The sequence below is a fragment of the Oncorhynchus keta genome, chromosome 16 (assembly GCF_023373465.1).
Source record: "Oncorhynchus keta strain PuntledgeMale-10-30-2019 chromosome 16, Oket_V2, whole genome shotgun sequence".
NCBI lineage: Eukaryota > Metazoa > Chordata > Actinopteri > Salmoniformes > Salmonidae > Oncorhynchus > Oncorhynchus keta.
In genome coordinates this window covers 21762802-21786482 of record NC_068436.1, presented here as the reverse complement: position 1 = coordinate 21786482, position 23681 = coordinate 21762802, and the positions used below count along the sequence as shown (strand labels likewise).

At 44.7% G+C, this 23681-nt stretch overlaps 1 protein-coding gene across 1 annotated transcript; it reads right to left on the bottom strand.

Moving 5' to 3' along the window:
- Positions 1 to 5932: 5932 nt before the first annotated feature.
- LOC127908058 (homeobox protein HMX1-like) lies at positions 5933 to 14094 on the bottom strand. The gene is made up of 2 exons (XM_052465044.1): positions 13170 to 14094; positions 5933 to 6411 (listed from the first exon to the last, which is right to left on the bottom strand). The coding sequence occupies exons 1-2, from the start codon at positions 13525 to 13527 to the stop codon at positions 5933 to 5935; spliced, it is 837 nt and encodes a 278-aa protein (XP_052321004.1). The 5' UTR covers positions 13528 to 14094.
- Between the last annotated feature and the right edge of the window lie 9587 nt (positions 14095 to 23681).

Here is a 23681-nt window from a genome sequence, read left to right as displayed (position 1 = left end):
TCCCGGGTGATAGCGACGGCCTTGGGTCCTCCGGTTGGGCTACAGTCGTTATCCGGCTCTGAGAACAGAAATGGGACAGACATTGTATTCCGCAATATATATATATATATATAGCTTGACGCTGACAGTTTATCAGGCTACAATATTATGCTACACATATAAATGCATTCGGCCCGATGTGTTGAAACGGGCTACAAAAAGGCAGTTTAGTCTGATACAGTGCAGTGTTTAACGTTCATATTTGACCATATTAGGCAACAGTTGCCTACCTGCATCGTGTAGCCTTGTCGCGGGGTCCATTCTCCGTTGATGGTCATCGAACCAGTACAGTCCCGTGCTATTCTGTAGCCTGCTACCGGAATGACAGCTGTCAACTGTCTTCCTACCGTTGTTACCGCTCGAATATGTCTGCAGGTTCAGAATATTGTCTATGGTGAATTTGAGAGACGCGGCAGTCGGCTTACATGACGCGTCCACTTTGCTCATCATTTTAGAGAAATGGCCTCTTTTGTCCCGCAAGGAATTTTGGAACCAAATGTCCCTGCGCTCTAAAGTGGAACTTGGAACTCTCTTTCTCTCTTCCTAACGACGTCTTGACGCTCCACGCACCATTTGCTCCATGCGAGGATGATGAGGGGATTGGACTGGGGCTTTCACGGCGCGCTCTCCCTCTCTCTGCCTCGCCTGTAACTTCCACGGACCGGATGGAACGTTGGTGCGCTCTCGTCCATTGGACAAGAGGAGTGCCTGCGAGGGGCCAATTGCATCAAGGGGGGGAAGAGAGAGAGAGAGGGAGTATAATGTTATCGTTTCCCCCTTCTTTTCTTGAGCCTGGCATCTGGTATACAGGCTACGAAACGAAGAATGGAAATGATTCATTAGAAATCATTTAATTTGAGGTGTTCTGTATTTGAGGAATTGGCCTATTTTATTTTTATGCAGACATGGCTTTGGGTTGGTGAATATATCATGTCTAGCTATAGACCCTGCAGTTCTGCCTTAGAAGGTAGGCTACCTAATACATCCTGTTTTAGACTTAACACCTGGTGCTGACCGGGTCCAATCCTGATGTCCACCAGAAGGTTTTGTCGTTGGGAGAAGCGGAGGAGGTGGATTACGGGGTTTCAGCGTTTTTTTTTTTATTTTTAATTTTTTTTAATGACTGGTACACGTTTTAACGAAGTTCACGTTTTAATGAGGCCTTTTCGACGAGCTGTAGTTTTCAAAGTAAAAAAAACAAACAAGAGAAACACAAATATAAATATATTATAAATAGTGTTTACATGAATGTAGCTGGAATAACATATTGAACACAACATTTACTGTAAATTAAAATAACCTAGCTCAATTTCTATGTGTAACCGTTTCCATCTAATTTAGGCCTGCATTGCAATTCATTAACGCATATTTATTTCTTTGCATCTTATAAACTCGTTAACTGATAGAAGGGAACGAATAGAATAGAACCCACCAGGCTTCTATATTCCGCCCGCGGTGGATAAAGTCCCCAAACGTCATACTTGAGTCATAGTAAAAAAATATATATATATATACCTTCATAGAAAATGACTCGAGTAAAATAAAAAAAATAAAAAAGTCACCCAGTAAAATACTACTTGAGTACAAGTCTAAACGTATTTGGTTTTAAATATACTTAAATATGAAAAGTTATTGTAATTGATAAAATAGACTCATGTATTGAAAGTAAAAGTGTAAATAATTTAAAAATTCCTTTTACTAAGCAAACATGACGGCACCATTTTTTTTTACATGTTTTATTTAATTACTGATTGCCAGGGGGGCACACTCCAACACTCAGACATATTTTACAAATGAAAGCATTGGTGTTTAGTGAGTCCTCCAGATCAGAGGCAGTAGGGATGACCAGGGATGTTTGTTATTTAACCAGGCAAGTCAGTTAAGAACAAATTCTTATTTTCAATGAAGGCCTGGGAACGACAGAATTGGGGCAGAACGACAGAATTGTACCTTGTCAGCTCAGGGGGTTTGAACTTGCTAGTCCAATGCTCTAACCACTAGGCTACCCTGGGATGTTCTCTTGATAAGTGTATGAATTCGACCATTTTCCTGTCCTGCTAAACATTAAAAATGTAACAAGTACTTTGGGGTGTCAGGGGAAAATGTATTGAGTTAAAAGTACATTATTTTCATTAGGAATGTAGTGAAGTAAAAGTAGTCAAAAATATAAATAGTAAAGTAAAGAAACCTCCCCAAAATAACGACTTTAGCGACTTTAAAGTATTTTAACGCCATTGTGTTTTTGCACAAAAGGTAAAGGCCTATAAATCAATATAATGGCTGAAAGACTACACGCTATAGTGGAGGCCTGTTTAACTAGGCCTGTAAATTATTATTTACAACGGCAGCCTACACCGGACAAACCCGGACGTCGCCGGGCCAATTGTTCGCCGCCTTACGGGACTCCCTATCACGGCCGGTTGTTATACAGCCTAGATTCGAACCAGGGTGTTTTTAGTGACGCCTGTAAGCACTGAGATGCAGTGCCTTAGACCGCCGCGCCACTTATTCATATAGACCTAGACTGTGTTTAGGGTAGGCTACTGTTATCCATATGATATTGAGCGTTATATTGATGACTGTTTATTGTCCAGAATAAAGTTAGAACCTTCTATTGTATTGTTTGTTGAGATGATGATCGTGACCATATGATTGTTTTTGTCCATTTTACAGATAAAACCACAGCAGAAGGAATTTGAATTCGTGTACGTTATTTTACCCAGGAAACCCCACGGCCACACGTTCTCCCAAAAGCAAAACGTCTATCGTCTTCGATGGGGATGTGGTTGTGATGAATATAGTTAGCATTGTGTTGTTTTACTCCTAAATATGTGTTGCCCTCGGACGTTATCTCAAGTATCCTTCTCCCGAATGAATGGCGGCTCCCACGTACAGGCAGAGGCTATTGAACGTGTAATAATAAGAAATACATATTTATGACAACGAAGGCGTTGTTAAATATAAATAGTTATAAATATAAATATTTATAAGCTATAATCTATTAGTTCGGATTATAAGAGAGGCTACTTTAGTTGGTCCGTGGATCCTCTGAATTAAACGTCTACTTGTGTTGTAAATAAATAACACATTATTGTTTATTTGTATTTAATCTTTATTTAACCAGGTAGGCCAGTTGACAACAAGTTCTCATTTACAACTGCACCTGGTTATAGTAGCCTAACGGGCCATAGTAGGCTACTATGCAGGGTTGAAGTTCAAACCCCTGAGCTGACAAGGTACAAATCTTTCATCTGCCCCTGAACAGGCAGTTAAACCCACTGTTCCTAGGCCGTCATTGAAAATAAGAATTGGTTCTTAATTAACGGACTTGCCTAGTTAAATAAAGGTAAAAATATAGAACTATGAGTCCTACCGTAAAGGTCTATTAACCAACTAACTCTATGGTTCAACTGTTTCTAATAAAGTCGTCTCGTCTACTGAGGCTCACAATCACAACTTGCCAGCTGCCAGCCAGCTCCGGCCTGGTGTTGCAGTAGCGTGATGTCATATTTATGTAATAGTGCCTATAATTCATTTGTCCTCACCAACGTCCTGTCGTTGACCCCGCCGTGTGTTTTATAAATAGGAATGATGATGATCAGACCATATTTCCTCTAATGGAGAGACGGGTGTTCCCAGTTCAGTTGCAGGGCAGAGAGCATGTTAGGCCGGGCAAGGCCATGTTCAAAATCATTCAATGAAGTCTAATGTTGTTTTTTCCCCCATGGAAACGTGTCGCGAGCTTCTTTTATATATATATATGTATAGATTTCAAATAGGCATTTTGTTATTTCTTCTCCGCTCCCCTACTACTTTAGGTTACACATTTTATTTGGTATCTTTCACAATGAACTTGTGTTTAAGAAGTGAAGGTCTATTCGCTGATATGTGTGAGAACTATCGCTGCCGGGACTTGTGCAGTTCGCTGCACACGACGTCTTCTGTCCTCGTCCGTGTCTATTTTGACGGAAGTAAAACTGGCGAAATAAAATATACTAGTCTATATTTGTAGCCTATAGTCCGGGAGGAGCCAATAGATGGGGTAAATTCCGATCAAATGACTTACAATTTCACATGAATTGATCAACTGTAGGCTGCAGTTGATCGATCAATCGAATCTCATTGCAGGTTCAACTCTGGACGTTCGTAGAAATAGCTCGAAAATTGACCCCGAAGCACGTTGCCGGAGGATACACAGGACAACAGCAGACACACACACACACATCACTCATATCTTGTGATTCGTTTATTTAGAGCTATATTGTGGAGAAAAAAAGTGACGTTAGAAACTGGCTTTGAGTATAAAAGTCTTTGCACAAATAAATGTGTATATTAAAAAAACATAGCAATGTGGACCCGCACAAACACTATCATTATCTAAGTGTGGCGAAAATATAATAAAAGTAGATATTTAAAATAGTACATAGTTATAACATTTTTTTAAAAAAACACCGGGATAAATTGTAAGTCTAAAGGCCATATCTTCAAACTCTTTTACTTGTTTAGTTTTCCGCGGCCATTGCAGTTATTGTTATCTGCACGACTCGCTGTCTTCAATAATTGAATAAATTAATTAAAGCGTTGGACTATAAAAAAAGGTAGTTCAAACCCCGGAGCACAAACACTTCTTATCTATTGTTCTTAAACTGACTTGCCTAGTTAAATAAAGGTTAAATATAATAATAAGTTTCGAACCAGGATGTTTTTAGATATTTTCATAAAATAGGGTAGGCTACTGTTATCCATACATATTATATTACGACTGTTTATTGTCCGGAATAAAGTTAGAACCTTCTATTGTATTGTTTGTTGAGATGATGATCGTGACCATATTTTTGTTTTTGTCCATTTTACAGATAAAACCACAGCAGAAGGAATTTGAATTCGTGTTTTTAAAACAATTTTAATTGTAAGTCTAAAGGCCATATCTTTAGCTTTGTGTTGTTTTACTCCTAACTCTTATCTCAACTTCTCCCGAATGTATAGGCTTTTAATAAGAAATACATATTTAGACAACGAAGCCAAAGCGTTGTTAAATATAAATAGTTGTTATTATAATCCTATTAGACTATAAGCTGTTTAATTCAATTAAACGTCTACCTGTGTTGTAAATAAATAAATTATTGTTTAATTTAATCTTTATTTAACCAGGTAGGCCAGTTGACAACAAGTTCTCATTTACAACTGGTTATAGTAGCCTGGGGCCATAGTAGCGACGGGCCATTGGCAGGGTTGCTTCAACCCCTGTAAGGTACAAATCTTTCGGAACAGGCAGTTAAACCCACTGTTCCTAGGCCGTCATTGAAAATAAACCCCTGAGCTTAAATAAAGGACAAGGAGTCCTACAAAAACCAACTAACTCTACGGTTCAACTGTTCTGCGCTCTGAACCAAGTAGCGTGATGTCATATTTACCCACTGTTCCTAGGTCCTCACCGTCCTGTCGTTGATAAATAAGACCATTTGTTATTAAACTGACTTGCCGGGCAAAAATAAATGTTCAAAAAATAAATCAAAGGTTAAATAAAGGTTCAAAATAATTCAATACGCTGAAGGACTTGTGCAGTTCGCTGCACACGACGTCTTCTGTCCTCGTCCGTGTAAAATTTTGATAAGTAAAACTAAATAAAATATACTAGGTTAAATAAAGGTAGCCTAAATTAAATAAAGGTAGCCAATTAAATAAATTTTACTTAAACAACACATGACGTGAACAAAAAGCAGTGAAAGCTCGGTAACGGTCTTTACAATCGAACCCGGTCATTTGCGGTAGACGCTGGAGTGCGCAAAGGAGGAGATGGGATAGTTAACAGGGTTCGAGAAACTCATCAACGGAGGGGAGACCTGGGACACGTTGACGTTGAAACCCAACGTCGAGGGCGTGGAGCTTTTATTTAGTGATATAGAATCGGAACTCGGACTATCCGTTGGGACGAGTGGGAAACGTTTACGGTCTCTTGATCCGCGGCCATCTGTCTCTTCCATTTGTTCCGTCGATTCTGGAACCAGATTTTCACCTGCGTTTCCGTCAGCTGGAGAGAGGCCGCGATACCTGCCCGTTCAGAACTGCTCAGGTACCGTTTCATATCGAACGTCGACTCCAACTGAAACACCTGACTCCGACTGAAAACGGTTCTAGTTTTCTTCTTCCGGATAGAGCTCGGGTCCAGAGGGGCTTCCGGGTCCGACTGATCGTCAAAGGCGTTCTGCGTCTCGTCGTTGTCGTCGGTCAGGCTGCTGTCTGCCGTTTTCCGTCCCGTTTTGTCGCTGCCTTCAGTGGGTTCTTCTGACACGGCGGAAGAGACGGAGTCTCGGTCGCTGGCTGAGTGGGAGCAGCAACGGTCATCTGAGCATCTACTGTCCTCGTTGGGATCTGTGGGGAAAAAATACAACATGAATTAAATGTGAATCGAATAGGGACACATGGCATCAACGTCTGAATGATTTCAATAGGCTGTTGATGAGGAACAGAAGTTGGCCATAAAAACAAAGGGGTAAAATATAGGAGTAATGGAAAGATAATTGATACAGAGATAACTGACAGAGAGATACCTGATGGAGAGAGAACTGATGAAGAGATAACATGATGGAGAGAACTGATGGAGAGAACTGATGAAGAGAACTGATGGAGAGATAACTGATGGAGAGATAACTGATGGAGAGAACTGATGGAGAGATAACTGATGGAGAGAACTGATGGAGAGATAACTGATGGAGAGAACTGATGGAGAGATAAAATGATGGAGAGATAACTGATGGAGAGAACTGATGGAGAGATAACTGATGGAGAGAACTGATGGAGAGAACTGATGGAGAGATAACTGATGGAGAGAACTGATGGAGAGATAACTGATGGAGAGATAACTGATGGAGAGATAACTGATGGAGAGATAACTGATGGAGAGATAACTGATGGAGAGATAAATGATGGAGAGATAACTGATGGAGAGAGAACTGATGGAGAGATAACTGATGGAGAGAACTGATGGAGAGATAAAATGATGGAGAGATAACTGATGGAGAGATAACTGATGGAGAGATAACTGATGGAGAGAACTGATGGAGAGATAACTGATGGAGAGATAACTGATGGAGAGAACTGATGGAGAGATAATATGATGAAGAGATAACTGATGTAGAGAACTGATGTAGAGAAAATGGAGAGATAACTGATGGAAGAACTGATGGAGAGAACTGAAGGAGAGATAACTGATGGAGAGAACTGATGGAGAGATAATATGATGAAGAGATAACTGATGGAGAGAACTGATGGAGAGATAATTGATGGAGAGAACTGATGGAGAGATAACTGATGGAGAGAACTGATGGAGAGATAATATGATGAAGAGATAACTGATGGAGAGAACTGATGGAGAGATAACTGATGGAGAGAACTGATGGAGAGATAACTGATGGAGAGAACTGATGGAGAGATAATATGATGGAGATAACTGATGGGGCCATAACTGATGGAGAGATAATATGATGGAGATAACTGATGGAGAGAACTGATGCAGAGATAACTGATGGAGAGATAATATGGAGATAACTGATGGAGAGATAACTGATGGAGAGATAACTGATGGAGAGATAAAATGATGGAGAGATAACTGATGGAGAGATAATATGATGGAGAGATAACTGATGGAGAGATAATATGATGGAGAGATAACTGATGGAGAGACAATATGATGGAGAGATAATATGATGGAGATAACTGATGGAGAGAACTGTTGCAGAGATAACTGATGGAGAGATAATATGGAGATAACTGATGGAGAGATAACTGATGGAGAGATAACTGATGGAGAGATAACTGATAGATCTGAGAACTGATGGAGAGATAATATGATGGAGAGATAATATGATGGAGATAACTGATGGAGATAACTGAATGGAGAGATAACTGATGGAGAGATAATGATGGAGAGATAACGGATAGAGAGAACATGGAGAGATAATATGATGGAGATAACTGATGGAGAGATAATATGATGGAGAGATAATATGATGGAGATAACTGATGGAGATATAACTGATGGAGAGAGAACTGATGGAGAGAGAACTGATGGAGAGATAACACTGATGGAGAGATAAAATGATGGAGAGATAAATGATGGAGAGATAACTGATGGAGAGATAACTGATGGAGAGAACTGATGGAGAGATAACTGATGGAGAGATAACTGATGGAGAGAACTGATGGAGAGATAAAATGATGGAGAGATAAAATGATGGAGAGATAAAATGATGTAGAGATAACTGATGCAGAGATAACCAAGGTGGTCAGGGTGCCTACCCATTCTAAATAGTAGAATTATTCCCTAAATAGTGCACTACTTCTGACCTAGGGCCCTATTCCCTAAATAATGAACTACTTCTGACCTAGGGCCCTATTCACTATATAATGAACTACTTCTGACCTAGGGCCCTATTCAATATATAATGAACTACTTCTGACCTAGGGCCCTATTCCCTAAATAGTGAAATACTTCTGACCTAGGGCCCTATTCACTATATAGTGAACTACTTCTGACGTAGGGCCCTATTCAATATATAATGAACTACTTCTGACCTAGGGCCCTATTCCTAAATAGTGAACTACTTCTGACCTAGGGCCCTATTCACTATATAATGAACTACTTCTGACCTAGGGCCCTATTCAATATATAATGAACTACTTCTGACCTAGGGCCATATTCCCTAAATAGTGAAATACTTCTGACCTAGGGCCCTATTCACTATATAATGAACTACTTCTGACCTAGGGCCCTATTCCCTAAATAGTGAAACAATTCTGACCTAGGGTCCTATTCACTATATAATGAACTACTTCTGACCTAGGGCCCTATTCACTATATAGTAAACTACTTCTGACCGAGGGCCCTATTCCCTAAATAGTGAACTACTTCTGACCTAGGGCCCTATTCACTATATAATGAACTACTTCTGACCTAGGGCCCTATTCACTATATAATGAACTACTCCTGACCTAGGGCCCTATTCACTATATAATGAACTACTCCTGACCTAGGGCCCTATTCACTATATAATGAACTACTTCTGACCTAGGGCCCTATTCACTATATAATGAACTACTCCTGACCTAGGGCCCTATTCCCTAAATAGTGAACTACTTCTGACCTAGGGCCCTATTCCCTATATAGTGAACTACTTCTGACCTAGGGCCCTATTCCCTAAATAGTGAACTACTTCTGACCTAGGGCCCTATTCCCTATATAGTGAACTACTTCTGACCTAGGGCCCTATTCCCTATATAGTGAACTACTAGTGACCAGAGCCCTATTCCCTATATAGTGAACTACTTCTGACCTAGGGCCCTATTCCCTATATAGTGAACTACTTCTGACCTAGGGCCCTATTCCCTATATAGTGAACTACTAGTGACCAGAGCCCTATTCCCTATATAGTGAACTACTTCTGACCTAGGGCCCTATTCCCTATATAGTGAACTACTTCTGACCTAGGGCCCTATTCCCTATATAGTGAACTACTAGTGACCAGAGCCCTATTCCCTATATAGTGAACTACTAGTGACCAGAGCCCTATTCCCTATATAGTGAACTACTAGTGACCAGAGCCCTATTCCCTATATAGTGAACTACTAGTGACCAGAGCCCTATTCCCTATATAGTGAACTACTAGTGACCAGAGCCCTATTCCCTATATAGTGAACTACTAGTGACCAGAGCCCTATTCCCTATATAGTGCATTATTTTAGACCAGGGCCCTATTCCCTATCTAGTGCATTATTTTAGACCAGGGCCCTATTCCCTATCTAGTGCATTATTTTAGACCAGGGCCCTATTCCCTATCTAGTGCAGTATTTTAGACCAGGGCCCTATTCCCTATATAGTGCATTATTTTAGACCAGGGCCCTATTCCCTATCTAGTGAACTACTAGTGACCATTACTAGTGATGCATTATTTTAGACCAGGGCCATAGGACTCCCTAAGTACAGGAATAGGGTTCCATGGGATATAACCCTGTGCCTGTACGGCTGTTCTGAAGAGACCAAGACCCCTGTTCCCTGGGGTCATCCACTCGGACAAACTAATTGCACTCTTGAGCCTTTAATGAGTTTGGAATGGCTGCAGAGAGAGAGAGAAAGAGAGAGAGAGAGAAAAAGAGAGAGAAAGAGAGAAATTCCCTAAAGAGAAAGAGAAAGAGAAAGAGAGAGAGAGAGAAAGAGAAAGAGAGAGAGAACTAGAGAGAGAGAAGAGAGAGAGAAAGAGAGAGAGAGAGAGAGAGAGAGGGGGGGGACTCCAAACATGAGCTCACTGCTTCTGTTAGTTTTACCAAGTGAAGCAAGCAGGGGGCCTCGTTGACCCTCCAGAGGACACTCCCTCTATCAGTAGACTGGCTGACCAGACAGGACCAGAGGACACTTCCCTCTATCAGTAGACTGGCTGACCAGACAGGACCAGGGGACACTCCCTCTATCAGTAGACTGGCTGACCAGACAGGACCAGAGGACACTTCCCTCTATCAGTAGACTGGCTGACCAGACAGGACCAGGGGACACTTCCCTCTATCAGTAGACTGGCTGATCAGACAGGACCTGGGGACACTTCCCTCTATCAGTAGACAGGCTGACCAGACAGGACCAGGGGACACTTCCCTCTATCAGTAGACTGGCTGACCAGACAGGACCAGGGGACACTTCCCTCTATCAGTAGACTGGCTGACCAGACAGGACCAGAGGACACTTCCCTCTATCAGTAGACAGGCTGACCAGACAGGACCACGGGACACTTCCCTCTATCAGTAGACTGGCTGACCAGACAGGACCAGGGGACACTTCCCTCTATCAGTAGACTGGCTGACCAGACAGGACCAGGGGACACTTCCCTCTATCAGTAGACTGGCTGACCAGACAGGACCAGAGGACACTTCCCTCTATCAGTAGACTGGCTGACCAGACAGGACCAGGGGACACTTCCCTCTATCAGTAGACTGGCTGATCAGACAGGACCTGGGGACACTTCCCTCTATCAGTAGACAGGCTGACCAGACAGGACCAGGGGACACTTCCCTCTATCAGTAGACTGGCTGACCAGACAGGACCAGGGGACACTTCCCTCTATCAGTAGACTGGCTGACCAGACAGGACCAGGGGACACTTCCCTCTATCAGTAGACTGGCTGACCAGACAGGACCAGAAGACACTTCCCTCTATCAGTAGACTGGCTGACCAGACAGGACCAGGGGACACTTCCCTCTATCAGTAGACTGGCTGACCAGACAGGACCAGAGGACACTTCCCTCTATCAGTAGACTGGCTGACCAGACAGGACCAGAGGACACTTCCCTCTATCAGTAGACTGGCTGACCAGACAGGACCAGGGGACACTTCCCTCTATCAGTAGACAGGCTGACCAGATAGGACCACGGGACACTTCCCTCTATCAGTAGACTGGCTGACCAGACAGGACCAGGGGACACTTCCCTCTATCAGTAGACTGGCTGACCAGACAGGACCAGGGGACACTTCCCTCTATCAGTAGACTGGCTGACCAGACAGGACCAGGGGACACTTCCCTCTATCAGTAGACTGGCTGACCAGACAGGACCAGGGGACACTTCCCTCTATCAGTAGACTGGCTGACCAGACAGGACCAGAGGACACTTCCCTCTACCAGTAGGATGGCTGACCAGACAGGACCAGGGGACACTTCCCTCTATCAGTAGACTGGCTGACCAGACAGGACCAGAGGACACTTCCCTCTATCAGTAGACTGGCTGACCAGACAGGACCAGGGGACACTTCCCTCTATCAGTAGACTGGCTGACCAGACAGGACCAGAGGACACTTCCCTCTATCAGTAGACTGGCTGACCAGACAGGACCAGAGGACACTTCCCTCTATCAGTAGACTGGCTGACCAGACAGGACCAGAGGACACTTCCCTCTATCAGTAGACAGGCTGACCAGACAGGACCAGGGGACACTTCCCTCTATCAGTAGACTGGCTGACCAGACAGGACCAGGGGACACTTCCCTCTATCAGTAGACTGGCTGACCAGACAGGACCAGGGGACACTTCCCTCTATCAGTAGACTGGCTGACCAGACAGGACCAGGGGACACTTCCCTCTATCAGTAGACTGGCTGACCAGACAGGACCAGACAATCCCAATATGGCACCCGATTCCATATATAGTGCACTACTATAGACCAGAGTCATATTCCCTATAGGGTGCACTACTTTAGACCAGGGCCTATGGCACCGAGTTTGGTCTAACGTAACAGGTCAGGTCGCAGTTGTAAATGAGAACTTGTTCTCAACTGGCCTTCCTGGTTAAATAAAGGTGAGAATTTAATATATATATTTTTTAAATAGAGCTGATAGGGGCACATTGGGCTCTTTTCTAAAGTAGTGCACCGTATAGGGAATAGGGTGCCATTTGCGTTCCCGACCTATAGTGACAGGCAGTGTGCGTAATTAGAGATATAGGCTTAGTCATGATGCGCGATAGGACTATCACGACACACGATATAGACGTAATATAATTCGCCGACATGCATGGCGACATGTGGTTAAACCTCCTTGACAGGTCTCCCTGGTAAAAAAATATTTTTGTTTTTACCTCAATGGGACTGATTAAACAAAGGTTATTGTGAGATGTTCTTGGCCCTAGATGTCGACTACAGGCCTAAAACCTCGTGTTGTTATAGCCAAATATAACTGGGCCATTCAAACCCTTCGATCGCAATGAGAAGCTGTTTTTTATCTTCACAATATAGACTATCCTACCAGCTTCGATCATGCAGTCAAAGATAATTATAGGAATATTTATCTAACGGAATACAGACAGATTACTGTATTGCCCATACAGTCACTCAGCTTCCAATTGGCTCATTAATCCCCCCCTCCTCTCCCCTGTAACTATTCCCCAGGTCGTTGCTGCAAATGAGAACATGTTCTCAGTCAACTTACCTGGTAAAATGATGGATAAATAAATAAATAAATGCATTTAAAATTTAAACGATGGCTCTTGTGGACATTTTATTTACAATGGATCTCATACAGTAGATTCGATTATGCCGTTAAAAAAAACAATTAAACACAACAATTTATCCAATAAAATAAAGATATAGGCAACTTACTGTTGGACCTTTTGAGACTGAGTGGTTTGACGTTAACGGCTGCGGCTCCTCTGTTCCGTTCTAACTGCGAGTCTCTCCGGGGGGAACCCTCGGCGCCGAGGCCGGAGCAGGCTGCCACTTGACCGGCCACTTGGCTGGGATGTCCCGCTAAGACTCGGCTAGATGGGTAGACCATCTCATTCCGCTCCATACTCTCCTCCGCGGTCCTGCTACTATACTGGCTGTTGTTGTTGTAGTTGACCTGTCCGTTGATATACGTTGACTCTCCATTCTTCCTCGAGCCGAGTAGGTTTTCGATGTAAAACGAGGAGACTTTTGACGGTGTCGAAGCCTGAGTGTCTGTCGCCTTGTCGTGCATGATGTTTTTAAATGAAAAAACATATGCAAATCCCTGGCCACTCAAACAAAACAATCCTCCTGCGCCGGTGACGACGAGCACGTGTGTTCTGTTACTCCGCACAACAAAACTGTTATTTTCGTTGTTGTTGATGTGTGTCCCGGTCGGATCTTAATAAAAGCACCATCTCAACCGGGTTTCTCCATTCTCCCCTGTTTAGAAATGATACATCCTCATCACCGAAACGTGGAAATCGTTACCAGGGCGGCCCTGGAGCTCCGTGGCGCCAGCACAGCACCGGGCAGAGACCGGAGAGGTTGTAGCCTACAGCGGGGAAGCGAGTCAAGACAAACGGTTGACGAGCGGAGGGTGATTGGACAAGCCACAATATCAAATGGGATGACTCCAGGAGAGGAGAGAGAGGTTTCCGTTGCAAATGGCACTCTATCCCTTACACAGTGCACTACTTTTGACCCTAGCCCTACAGACCCTGGTCAAATGTAAGCACTATAAAAGGAATAGGGAACCATTTGGTACGGAACCGACAATTACTCTGTCTGACGGGGACTCGCCTCTCGCCTCCCCTCAGCTACTGCTGCAGGCGCGTGTGTGTGCCCGCGTGCACCACCCGGGCCAGGGAGACCCCCCAGTAATTCAGTGAACGAGCCTTTATTTGGGTCAATTAGGAGGCAAATGAAAATACAGGAAGAGAGAGAGAACACAGTCCTCCTCCTCCTCGCGGGTCCCATATGGTTCCACAGCGCTGTACACGGAAAGGAAGAGCCGTCTGTATCTACTACTGTACGTACACCACCGCCTATTGGCTAACCGGGGAAATGCGGTACGCTGCTAGACATGTAGGCTGTAAATAAAGGGACTCTAAAATCATCATAGTTAAAAATTACAAATAAACAACTTAAGAGCCCATTTTCTTGTAGACGAAAAATGCGCTGCGTATATCTTACAGAGTGCGCTTTTCTGTGGGAGTAGATAAGGGCTAATTAATGTAGTCTTACCGTGTGCGCTTTTCTGTGGGAGTAGATACGTAAGGGCTAATTAATGTAGGCTTACCGTGTGCGCTTTTCTGTGGGAGTAGATACGTAAGGGCTAATTAATGTAGGCTTACCGTGTGCGCTTTTCTGTGGGAGTAGATAAGGGCTAATTAATGTAGGCTTACCGTGTGCGCTTTTCTGTGGGAGTAGATACGTAAGGGCTAATTAATGTAGGCTTACCGAGTGCGCTTTTCTGTGGGAGTAGATAAGTAAAGGTTAATGTAGGCTTACCGAGTGCGCTTTTCTGTGGGAGTTGATAAGGGCTAATTAATGTAGGCTTACCGAGTGCGCTTTTCTGTGGGAGTAGATAAGGGCTAATTAATGTAGGCTTACCGAGTGCGCTTTTCTGTGGGAGTAGATAAGGGCTAATTAATGTAGGCTTACCGAGTGCGCTTTTCTGTGGGAGTAGATAAGGGCTAATTAATGTAGGCTTACCGAGTGCGCTTTTCTGTGGGAGTAGATAAGGGCTAATTAATGTAGGCTTACCGAGTGTGCTTTTCTGTGGGAGTAGATAAGGGCTAATTAATGTAGGCTTACCGAGTGCGCTTTTCTGTGGGAGTAGATAAGGGCTAATTAATGTAGGCTTACCGAGTGCGCTTTTCTGTGGGAGTAGATAAGGGCTAATTAATGTAGGCTTACCGAGTGCGCTTTTCTGTGGGAGTAGATAAGTAAAGGCTAATTAATGTAGGCTTACCGAGTGCGCTTTTCTGTGGGAGTAGATAAGGGCTAATTAATGTAGGCTTACCGAGTGCGCTTTTCTGTGGGAGTAGATAAGGGCTAATTAATGTAGGCTTACCGAGTGCGCTTTTCTGTGGGAGTAGATAAGTAAAGGCTAATTAATGTAGGCTTACCGAGTGCGCTTTTCTGTGGGAGTAGATAAGGGCTAATTAATGTAGGCTTACCGAGTGCGCTTTTCTGTGGGAGTAGATAAGGGCTAATTAATGTAGGCTTACCGAGTGCGCTTTTCTGTGGGAGTAGATAAGGGCTAATTAATGTAGGCTTACCGAGTGCACTTTTCTGTGGGAGTAGATAAGTAATGGCTAATTAATGTAGGCTTAACATGTGCACTTTTCTGTGGGAGTAGATAAGGGCTAATTAATGTAGGCTTACCGAGTGCGCTTTTCTGTGGGAGTAGATAAGGGCTAATTAATGTAGGCTTACCGAGTGCGCTTTTCTGTGGGAGTAGATAAGGGCTAATTAATGTAGGCTTACCGAGTGCGCTTTTCTGTGGGAGTAGATAAGGGCTAATTAATGTAGGCTTACCGAGTGCGCTTTTCTGTGGGAGTAGATAAGGGCTAGTAGACCGTACTTTTCTGTGGGAGTTGATAAGCTAATTAATGTAGGCTTACCGAGTGCGCTTTTCTGTGGGAGTTGATAAGTAAAGGCTAAATATGTTTTGTTATTTTATCTCTCCTCTATGTTATGTTATGACCCTGTCGTCTTGACTGTATTTAAATCTGTAAACCATACTAAATGTGTATTTCTAATCAGTGACCCGTAATCTTAGCTATTGATCAAAATAAAATGAATGCGCATTGCTGTGGGAAATGTCGGGGAATATTAATATTTCTAATCAGTGACCCGTAAAATATATATATTTTTCTGAGCATATTGATCAAAATAAAATGAATCGAGGCAGTTGCTGCTGTATTATTCCAGAAATCTCCCATTCACACGGGGAAGGGAAGTTCTGCTGGTAGAACCGTGACATGACATTTGTTTTTGAGTGGTCATTATTTCTCTCCGGCTCCAGAGTGACACAGGGGTCTAAAGGCACTGCATTTCAGTGCAGGAGGCGTCACTCGAGTCCCTGATTCGAATCCTGGCTGCATCACATCAAGGCCGTGATTGAGAGTCCCATCGGGTGGCGCACAATTGTCATTACATTACATTTAAGTCATTTAGCAGACGCTCTTATCCAGAGCGACTTACAAATTGGTGCATTCACCTTATGACATCCAGTGGAACAGCCACTTTACAATAGTGCATCTAAATCTTTTAAGGGGGGTGAGAAGGATTACTTTATCCTATCCTAGGTATTCCTTAAAGAGATGGGGTTTCAGGTGTCTCCGGAAGGTGGTGATTGACTCCGCTGTCCTGGCGTCGTGGGGAGTTTGTTCCACCATTGGGGGGCCAGAGCAGCGAACAGTTTTGACTGGGCTGAGGGGAACTGTACTTCCTCAGTGGTAGGGAGGCGAGCAGGCCAGAGGTGGATGAACGCAGTGCCCTTGTTTGGGTGTAGGGCCTGATCAGAGCCTGGAGGTACTGAGGTGCCGTTCCCCTCACAGCTCCGTAGGCAAGCACCATGGTCTTGTAGCGGATGCAAGCTTCAACTGGAAGCCAGTGGAGAGCGGAGGAGCGGGGTGACGTGAGAGAACTTGGGAAGGTTGAACACCAGACGGGCTGCGGCGTTCTGGATGAGTTGTAGGGGTTTAATGGCACAGGCAGGGAGCCCAGCCAACAGCGAGTTGCAGTAATCCAGACGGGAGATGACAAGTGCCTGGATTAGGACCTGCGCCGCTTCCTGTGTGAGGCAGGGTTCTCTGGGATGTTGTAGAGCATGAACCTACAGGAATGGGCCACCGCCTTGATGTTAGGCCACCGCCACGCCAAGGTTCTTAGCGCTCTGGGAGGAGGACACAATGGAGTTGTCAAGTGAAGGCGAGATCATGGAACGGGCAGGTTACCGGGAGGAAGAGCAGCTCCGTCTCACGCCAAGGTGCGCTCTGGGAGGAGTTCAGCTTGAGGTGGTGATCATGGAGCGGGCAGTCCATGGGAGGTCTGCCAGACTTGCAGAGATGCGAGGTGGTGATCCGTCATCCACCTGGTCTGCCAGACAGAAGGGGGTCATCAAAGGGGAAAGAAGATTAATTGTGTGTCGTCTGCATAGCAATGATAGGAGAGACCATGTGAGGTTATGACAGAGCCAAGTGACTTGGTGTATAGCGAGAATAGGAGAGGGCCTAGAACAGAGCCCTGGGGGACACCAGTGGTGAGAGCGCGTGGTGAGGAGACAGATTCTCGCCACGCCACCTGGTAGGAGCGACCTGTCAGGTAGGACGCAATAAGCGTGGGCCGCGCCGGAGATGCCCAACTCGGAGAGGGTGGAGAGGAGGATCTGATGGTTCACAGTATCGAAGGCAGCCGATAGGTCTAGAAGGATGAGAGCAGAGGAGAGAGAGTTAGCTTTAGCAGTGCGGAGCGCCTCCGTGATACAGAGAAGAGCAGTCTCAGTTGAATGACTAGTCTTGAAACCTGACTGATTTGGATCAAGAAGGTCATTCTGAGAGAGATAGCGGGAGAGCTGGCCAAGGACGGCACGTTCAAGAGTTTTGGAGAGAAAAGAAAGAAGGGATACTGGTCTGTAGTTGATGACATCGGAGGGATCGAGTGTAGGTTTTTTTCAGAAGGGGTGCAACTCTCGCTCTCTTGAACACGGAAGGGACGTGCCAGCGGTCAGGGATGAGTTGATGAGCGAGGTGAGGTAAGGGAGAAGGTCTCCGGAAATGGTCTGGAGAAGAGAGGAGGGGATAGGGTCAGCGGGCAGGTTGTTGGGCGGCCGGCCGTCACTGGAGGACACGAGATTTCATCTAGGCTTAGAGAGGGAGAAAGAGGTCAGATTCTTTTCAAAATGGTTGCACAGGGTAGGGCATGTGAGCAGAACCAGCGGTGTCGATGAGGATCGGATGTCGTCGACATTCTTTTCAAAATGGTTGACGAAGTCATCTGCAGAGAGGAGGAGGGGGAGGGGGAGGAGGATTCAGGAGGGAGGAGAAGGTGGCAAAGAGCTTCCTAGGGTTAGAGGCAGATGCTTGGAATTTAGAGTGGTAGAAAGTGGCTTTAGCAGCAGAGACAGAGGAGGAAAATGTAGAGAGGAGGGAGTGAAAGGATGCCAGGTCCGCAGGGAGACGAGTTTTCCTCCATTTCCGCCGGCTGCCCGGAGCCCTGTTCTGTGAGCTCGCAATGAGTCGTCGAGCCACGGAGCGGGAGGGGAGGACCGAGCCGGCCTGGAAGATAGGGGACATAGAGAGTCAAAGGATGCAGAAAGGGAGGAGAGGAGGGTTGAGGAGGCAGAATCAGGAGATAGGTTGGAGAAGGTTTGAGCAGAGGGAAGAGATGATAGGATGGAAGTGGTGAGAGTAGCGGGGAGAGAGAGTGAAGGTTGGGACGGCGCGATACCATCCGAGTAGGGGCAGTGTGGGAAGTGTTGGATGAGAGCGAGAGGGAAAAGGATACAAGGTAGTGGTCGGAGACTTGGAGGGGAGTTGCAATGAGGTTAGTGGAAGAACAGCATCTAGTAAAGATGAGGTCGAGCGTATTGCCTGCCAAGTGAGTAGGGGGAAGGTGAGAGGGTGAGGTCAAAAGAGGAGAGGAGGAAAGAAGGAGGCAGAGAGGAATGAGTCAAAGGTAGACATGGGGAGGTTAAAGTCGCCCAGAACTGTGAGAGGTGAGCCGTCCTCAGGAAAGGAGCTTATCAAGGCATCAAGCTCATTGATGAACTCTCCGAGGGACCTGGAGGGCGTTAAATGATAAGGATGTTAAGCTTGAAAGGGCTGGTAACTGTGACAGCATGAAATTCAAAGGAGGCGATAGACAGATGGGTAAGGGGAGAAAGAGAGAATGACCACTTGGGAGAGATGAGGATCCCGGTGCCACCACCCCGCTGACCAGAAGCTCTCGGGGTGTGCGAGAACACGTGGGCGGACGAAGAGAGAGCACACTTCCGTGGGCACGGGCGGAGAGAGCAGTGTTTTCTTCCCGGTTTGTTTTCGGGTGTAGGGCCGTCATTGTAAATAATATTTTTTTTTAACTGAATTGCCTAGTTAAATAAAGAAAACATACATTTACATTACATTTAAGTCATTTAGCAGACGCTCTTATCCAGAGCGACTTACAAATTGGTGCATTCACCTTATGACATCCAGTGGAACAGCCACTTTACAATAGTGCATCTAAATCTTTTAAGGGGGGGGATTACTTTATCCTATCCTAGGTATTCCTTAAAGAGGTGGGGTTTCAGGTGTCTCCGGAAGGTGGTGATTGACTCCGCTGTCCTGGCGTCGTGAGGGAGTGTGTTCCACCATTGGGGAGCCAGAGCAGCGAACAGTTTTGACTGGGCTGAGCGGGAACTGTACTTCCTCAGTGGTAGGGAGGCGAGCAGGCCAGAGGTGGATGAACGCAGTGCCCTTGTTTGGGTGTAGGGACTGATCAGAGCCTGGAGGTACTGAGGTGCCGTTCCCTTCACAGCTCCGTAGGCAAGCACCATGGTCTTGTAGCGGATGCGAGCTTCAACTGGAAGCCAGTGGAGAGAGCGGAGGAGCGGGGTGACGTGAGAGAGAACTTGGGAAGGTTGAACACCAGACGGGCTGCGGCGTTCTGGATGAGTTGTAGGGGTTTAATGGCACAGGCAGGGAGCCCAGCCAACAGCGATTGCAGTAATAGAGAGATGACAAGTTGGATTAACCTGAATTCCTAGTTAAATAAAGAAAACATACTATCACAATGTAAAGTCTTATTATCGTGTAAGAATTATGGTCTATGGGCCCATCGCCCATTGCTTTGCTTTCAACTTCGGTCCTACAATACATCCAACATCATTTAGATGTTATATTGGTCTGGACACGGAAAACAACGGTATTTAGGACCTATACCCTACACTGGCCTGTAATTACATACATATTACAGACAAAACACGTTTAAAACACGAGTTCAATAAAACGAGTAGGTCTACAAACCCTAGCCTGGGATCGGAAGGAGAGGAATTATGTTAGGAAGCAGCCGGTAGTCTGGCGGTTCGAATCCCCGTAGACAACGAGGTGGAAAAATCGGTCGATGTGCCCTTGAGCAAGACACTGACCCTATTTAATTGCCCCTGTAAGCCGCTCTGTATCCGAGCGTTTAATAAATGACCGAAATATAAAATGATGTTACAATATGCAGGTAGTCAAGAACAGCCGAGATCGCCTATAATTGATTTTAAATGTCCTTCTGTAGCTCAGTTGGTAGAGCATGGCGCTTGTAACGCCAGGGTAGTGGGTTCGATCCCCGGGACCACCCATACGTAGAATGTATGCACACATGACTGTAAGTCACAGATAAAAGTGTCCGCTAAAATGGCATATATATATTATTATTATTATTAAATAACACAGAATATGTTTAGACTTTTCCGTCTATGTAATCCAGCTCATCGAGTGGCCTGTGTTCTGAGCTATCCATGTTATTGTGCATTAATTATGGTTCAAGTTGATATTGACTTTCCTTATGAAAAACACAGTTTCATCATCCTCCATAGAAATATTAAAATGATCGCTTACATTTACATTACATTTAAGTCATTTAGCAGACGCTCTTATCCAGAGCCTTACAAATTGGTGCATACACCTTATGACCACCAGTGGAACAGCCACTTGCATCTAAATCTTGTTGGGGGAGAAGGGGGGTGAGAAGGATTACTTACCCTTACCCCTATCCTAGGTATTCCTTGAAGAGGTGGGGTTTCAGGTGTCTCCGGAAGGTGGTGATTGACTCCGCTGTCCTGGCGTCGTGAGGAGTTTGTTCCACCATTGGGGGCCAGAGCAGCGAACAGTTTTGACTGGGCTGAGCGGGAACTGTACTTCCTCAGTGGTAGGGAGGCGAGCAGGCCAGAGGTGGATGAACGCAGTGCCCTTGTTTGGGTGTAGGGCCTGATCAGAGCCTGGAGGTACTGAGGTGGTTCCCCGCTTGACGTCCGCTTTACCCTTCTGGGTGACATGGCAACCAGACACGCTTTTACCCTTCTGGGTGACATGGCAACCAGACACGCTTTTACCCTTCTGGGTGACATGGCAACCAGACACGCCTTCATTATTTCTTCATTATTTCTTTCAATTGAGTCAGCAGCAGTGATGACCTTTACTGGGACCACTGGCTCTCCTCACCCCGCTTCTCTCTCTCTCTCTCTATCTCGCTCTCTTTCTCCATCTCACTCTCTCCTTTCTCTCTATCTCTCCCTCTTACCCCCTCTCCTCTGTCTCTCTCTGTCTCTCCCCCTTACCCCCTCACTCTCTCTCTCCTTTCTATCTCTCCCCCCTTACCCCCCTCTCTCTCGCTCTCTCTCCTTTCTATCTCCCTCCCCCTTACCCCCTCTCTCTCTCTCTCTCTCTCCTTTCTATCTCTCCCCCTTACCCCCTCTCTCTCTCGCTCTCTCTCCTTTCTATCTCTCTCCCTTACCCCCCCTCTCTCTGTCTCTCTCCACTCCTTTCTATCTCTCCCCCTTACCCCCCACTCAATCTCTCTCTGAAACTCTCTCTCCTTTCTATCTCTCCCCCTTACCCCCTCTGTCTCTCTCTTCCTTTCTATCTCTCCCCTTACCCCCCCCCTCTCTCTCTCGCTCTCTCCCCCTTACCCCCCTCTCTCTCTCTGTCTCTCTCATAGTACCTATAGGCCAGAGTTAGCTCATGACCACGGATCAGAGAGCACGCTCCTCTTTACACGACACTCAATAACGTGAATGAAACGGTACTATGACCCCGTTCTTAAAGAGGTCACGCACCTGTCATGTCTGGTTGGAGTGAAGGCCGTAAAGATGGATTTTTGGGTCTCTTAGTGGGTAGAAGGGTAGATGGATTTTTGGGTCTCTTAGTGGGTAGAAGGGTAGATGGATTTTTGGGTCTCTTAGTGGGTAGAAGGGTAGATTGAGTTTTGGGTCTCTTCTTAGTGGGTAGAAGGGTAGATTGATTTTTGGGTCTCTTCTTAGTGGGTAGAAGGGTAGATGGATTTTTGGGTCTCTTCTTAGTGGGTAGAAGGGTAGATTGATTTTTGGGTCTCTTAGTGGGTAGAAGGGTAGATTGATTTTTGGGTCTCTTCTTAGTGGGTAGAAGGGTAGATTGATTTTTGGGTCTCTTCTTAGTGGGTAGAAGGGTAGATTGATTTTTGGGTCTCTTAGTGGGTAGAAGGGTAGATGGATTTTTGGGTCTCTTCTTAGTGGGTAGAAGGGTAGATGGATTTTTGGGTCTCTTCTTAGTGGGTTGAAGGGTAGATGGATTTTGGGTCTCTTCTTAGTGGGTAGAAGGGTAGATGGATTTTTGGGTCTCTTCTTAGTGGGTAGAAGGGTAGATGGATTTTTGGGTCTCTTCTTAGTGGGTAGAAGGGTAGATGGATTTTTGGGTCTCTTAATCTTTGTTCTACAAGGGAAGAAAAACAAAACAAATTAGCCGATAAAATTGTAATGACGTTATTTGATATATTTTATGAGTTACAGTATGAGTGAATTTATTTATTTTACTTCGGCTACTTTTATTTATTTACTGAAGTATTGAAAGCCTGTTTTGGTGAACAAATGAAAAAGCTGCATTGTTCAAAACCTGAGCGCAAATTGATTAGACATACAACGTATTTCTTACCATTGTTTATTATAATGCAGCTCAAAAAATACAACCCACAAATATATTGTCATATCGGCCCACTGAAGGTTCTCGTCCTTTGTATTTCAACCTCGTATTTTGAGTTGACCGTTAAAATATCGTAAGAAATAAATGAGAATTTGCGATACATTATTATTATTCTTTATTGTTTTTTAAATCAAACCGTATGGAACATAATTTGTTTATGTCGTCATACAATTGATGAGACACATTATTATTATTATTATTCTATATTTTTTTTAAATCAAACCTTATGGAACATAATTTGTTTATGTCGTCATACAGTCCAATTGACGCTATAATAGTTGAAATGGAAATAATCGACAGAACATTTTGAATGAACAAGTCATTCGATAACGACAAAAGAATATTACGACTCTTATTTATGGATTCCAACGCGCACGTTTCTCTCTGAGGTCATCGTTGTAAAAAACATTCCCGCAGTCATGCCGCATTGAGACTATATTCGATAAACATGTTTTGAATGTATCTCTTTTTTTTCGTGCCCTAATTAATCACATTGTTGATCCCCCAAAAAATAATACTTGGCCTGTTTGTAGGTTTATTCTTTGTGTTAAATATTAGTAAAATGTTACGGTTTTGTCAGGTCGGATTTGTCATTTCATGGGTAGCCTAACAACGTCTGATCAATTTACGAGCGGAGAAACCTGTCCGGTGTCCTTGATAGAAGACGCATTGTTTCACTCTGTTAGATCTT

What these genes read in the sequence shown, in the direction of transcription:
- LOC127908058 (XM_052465044.1), bottom strand. Translation starts at nt 13,527, where the DNA reads ATGCACGACAAGGCGACAGACACTCAGGCTTCGACACCGTCAAAAGTC. An exon ending in CAGTCTCAAAAGGTCCAACA is followed by an intron (nt 6,412 to 13,169) that starts GTAAGTTGCCTA and finishes TTTTCCCCACAG; the next exon opens with ATCCCAACGAGGACAGTAGA.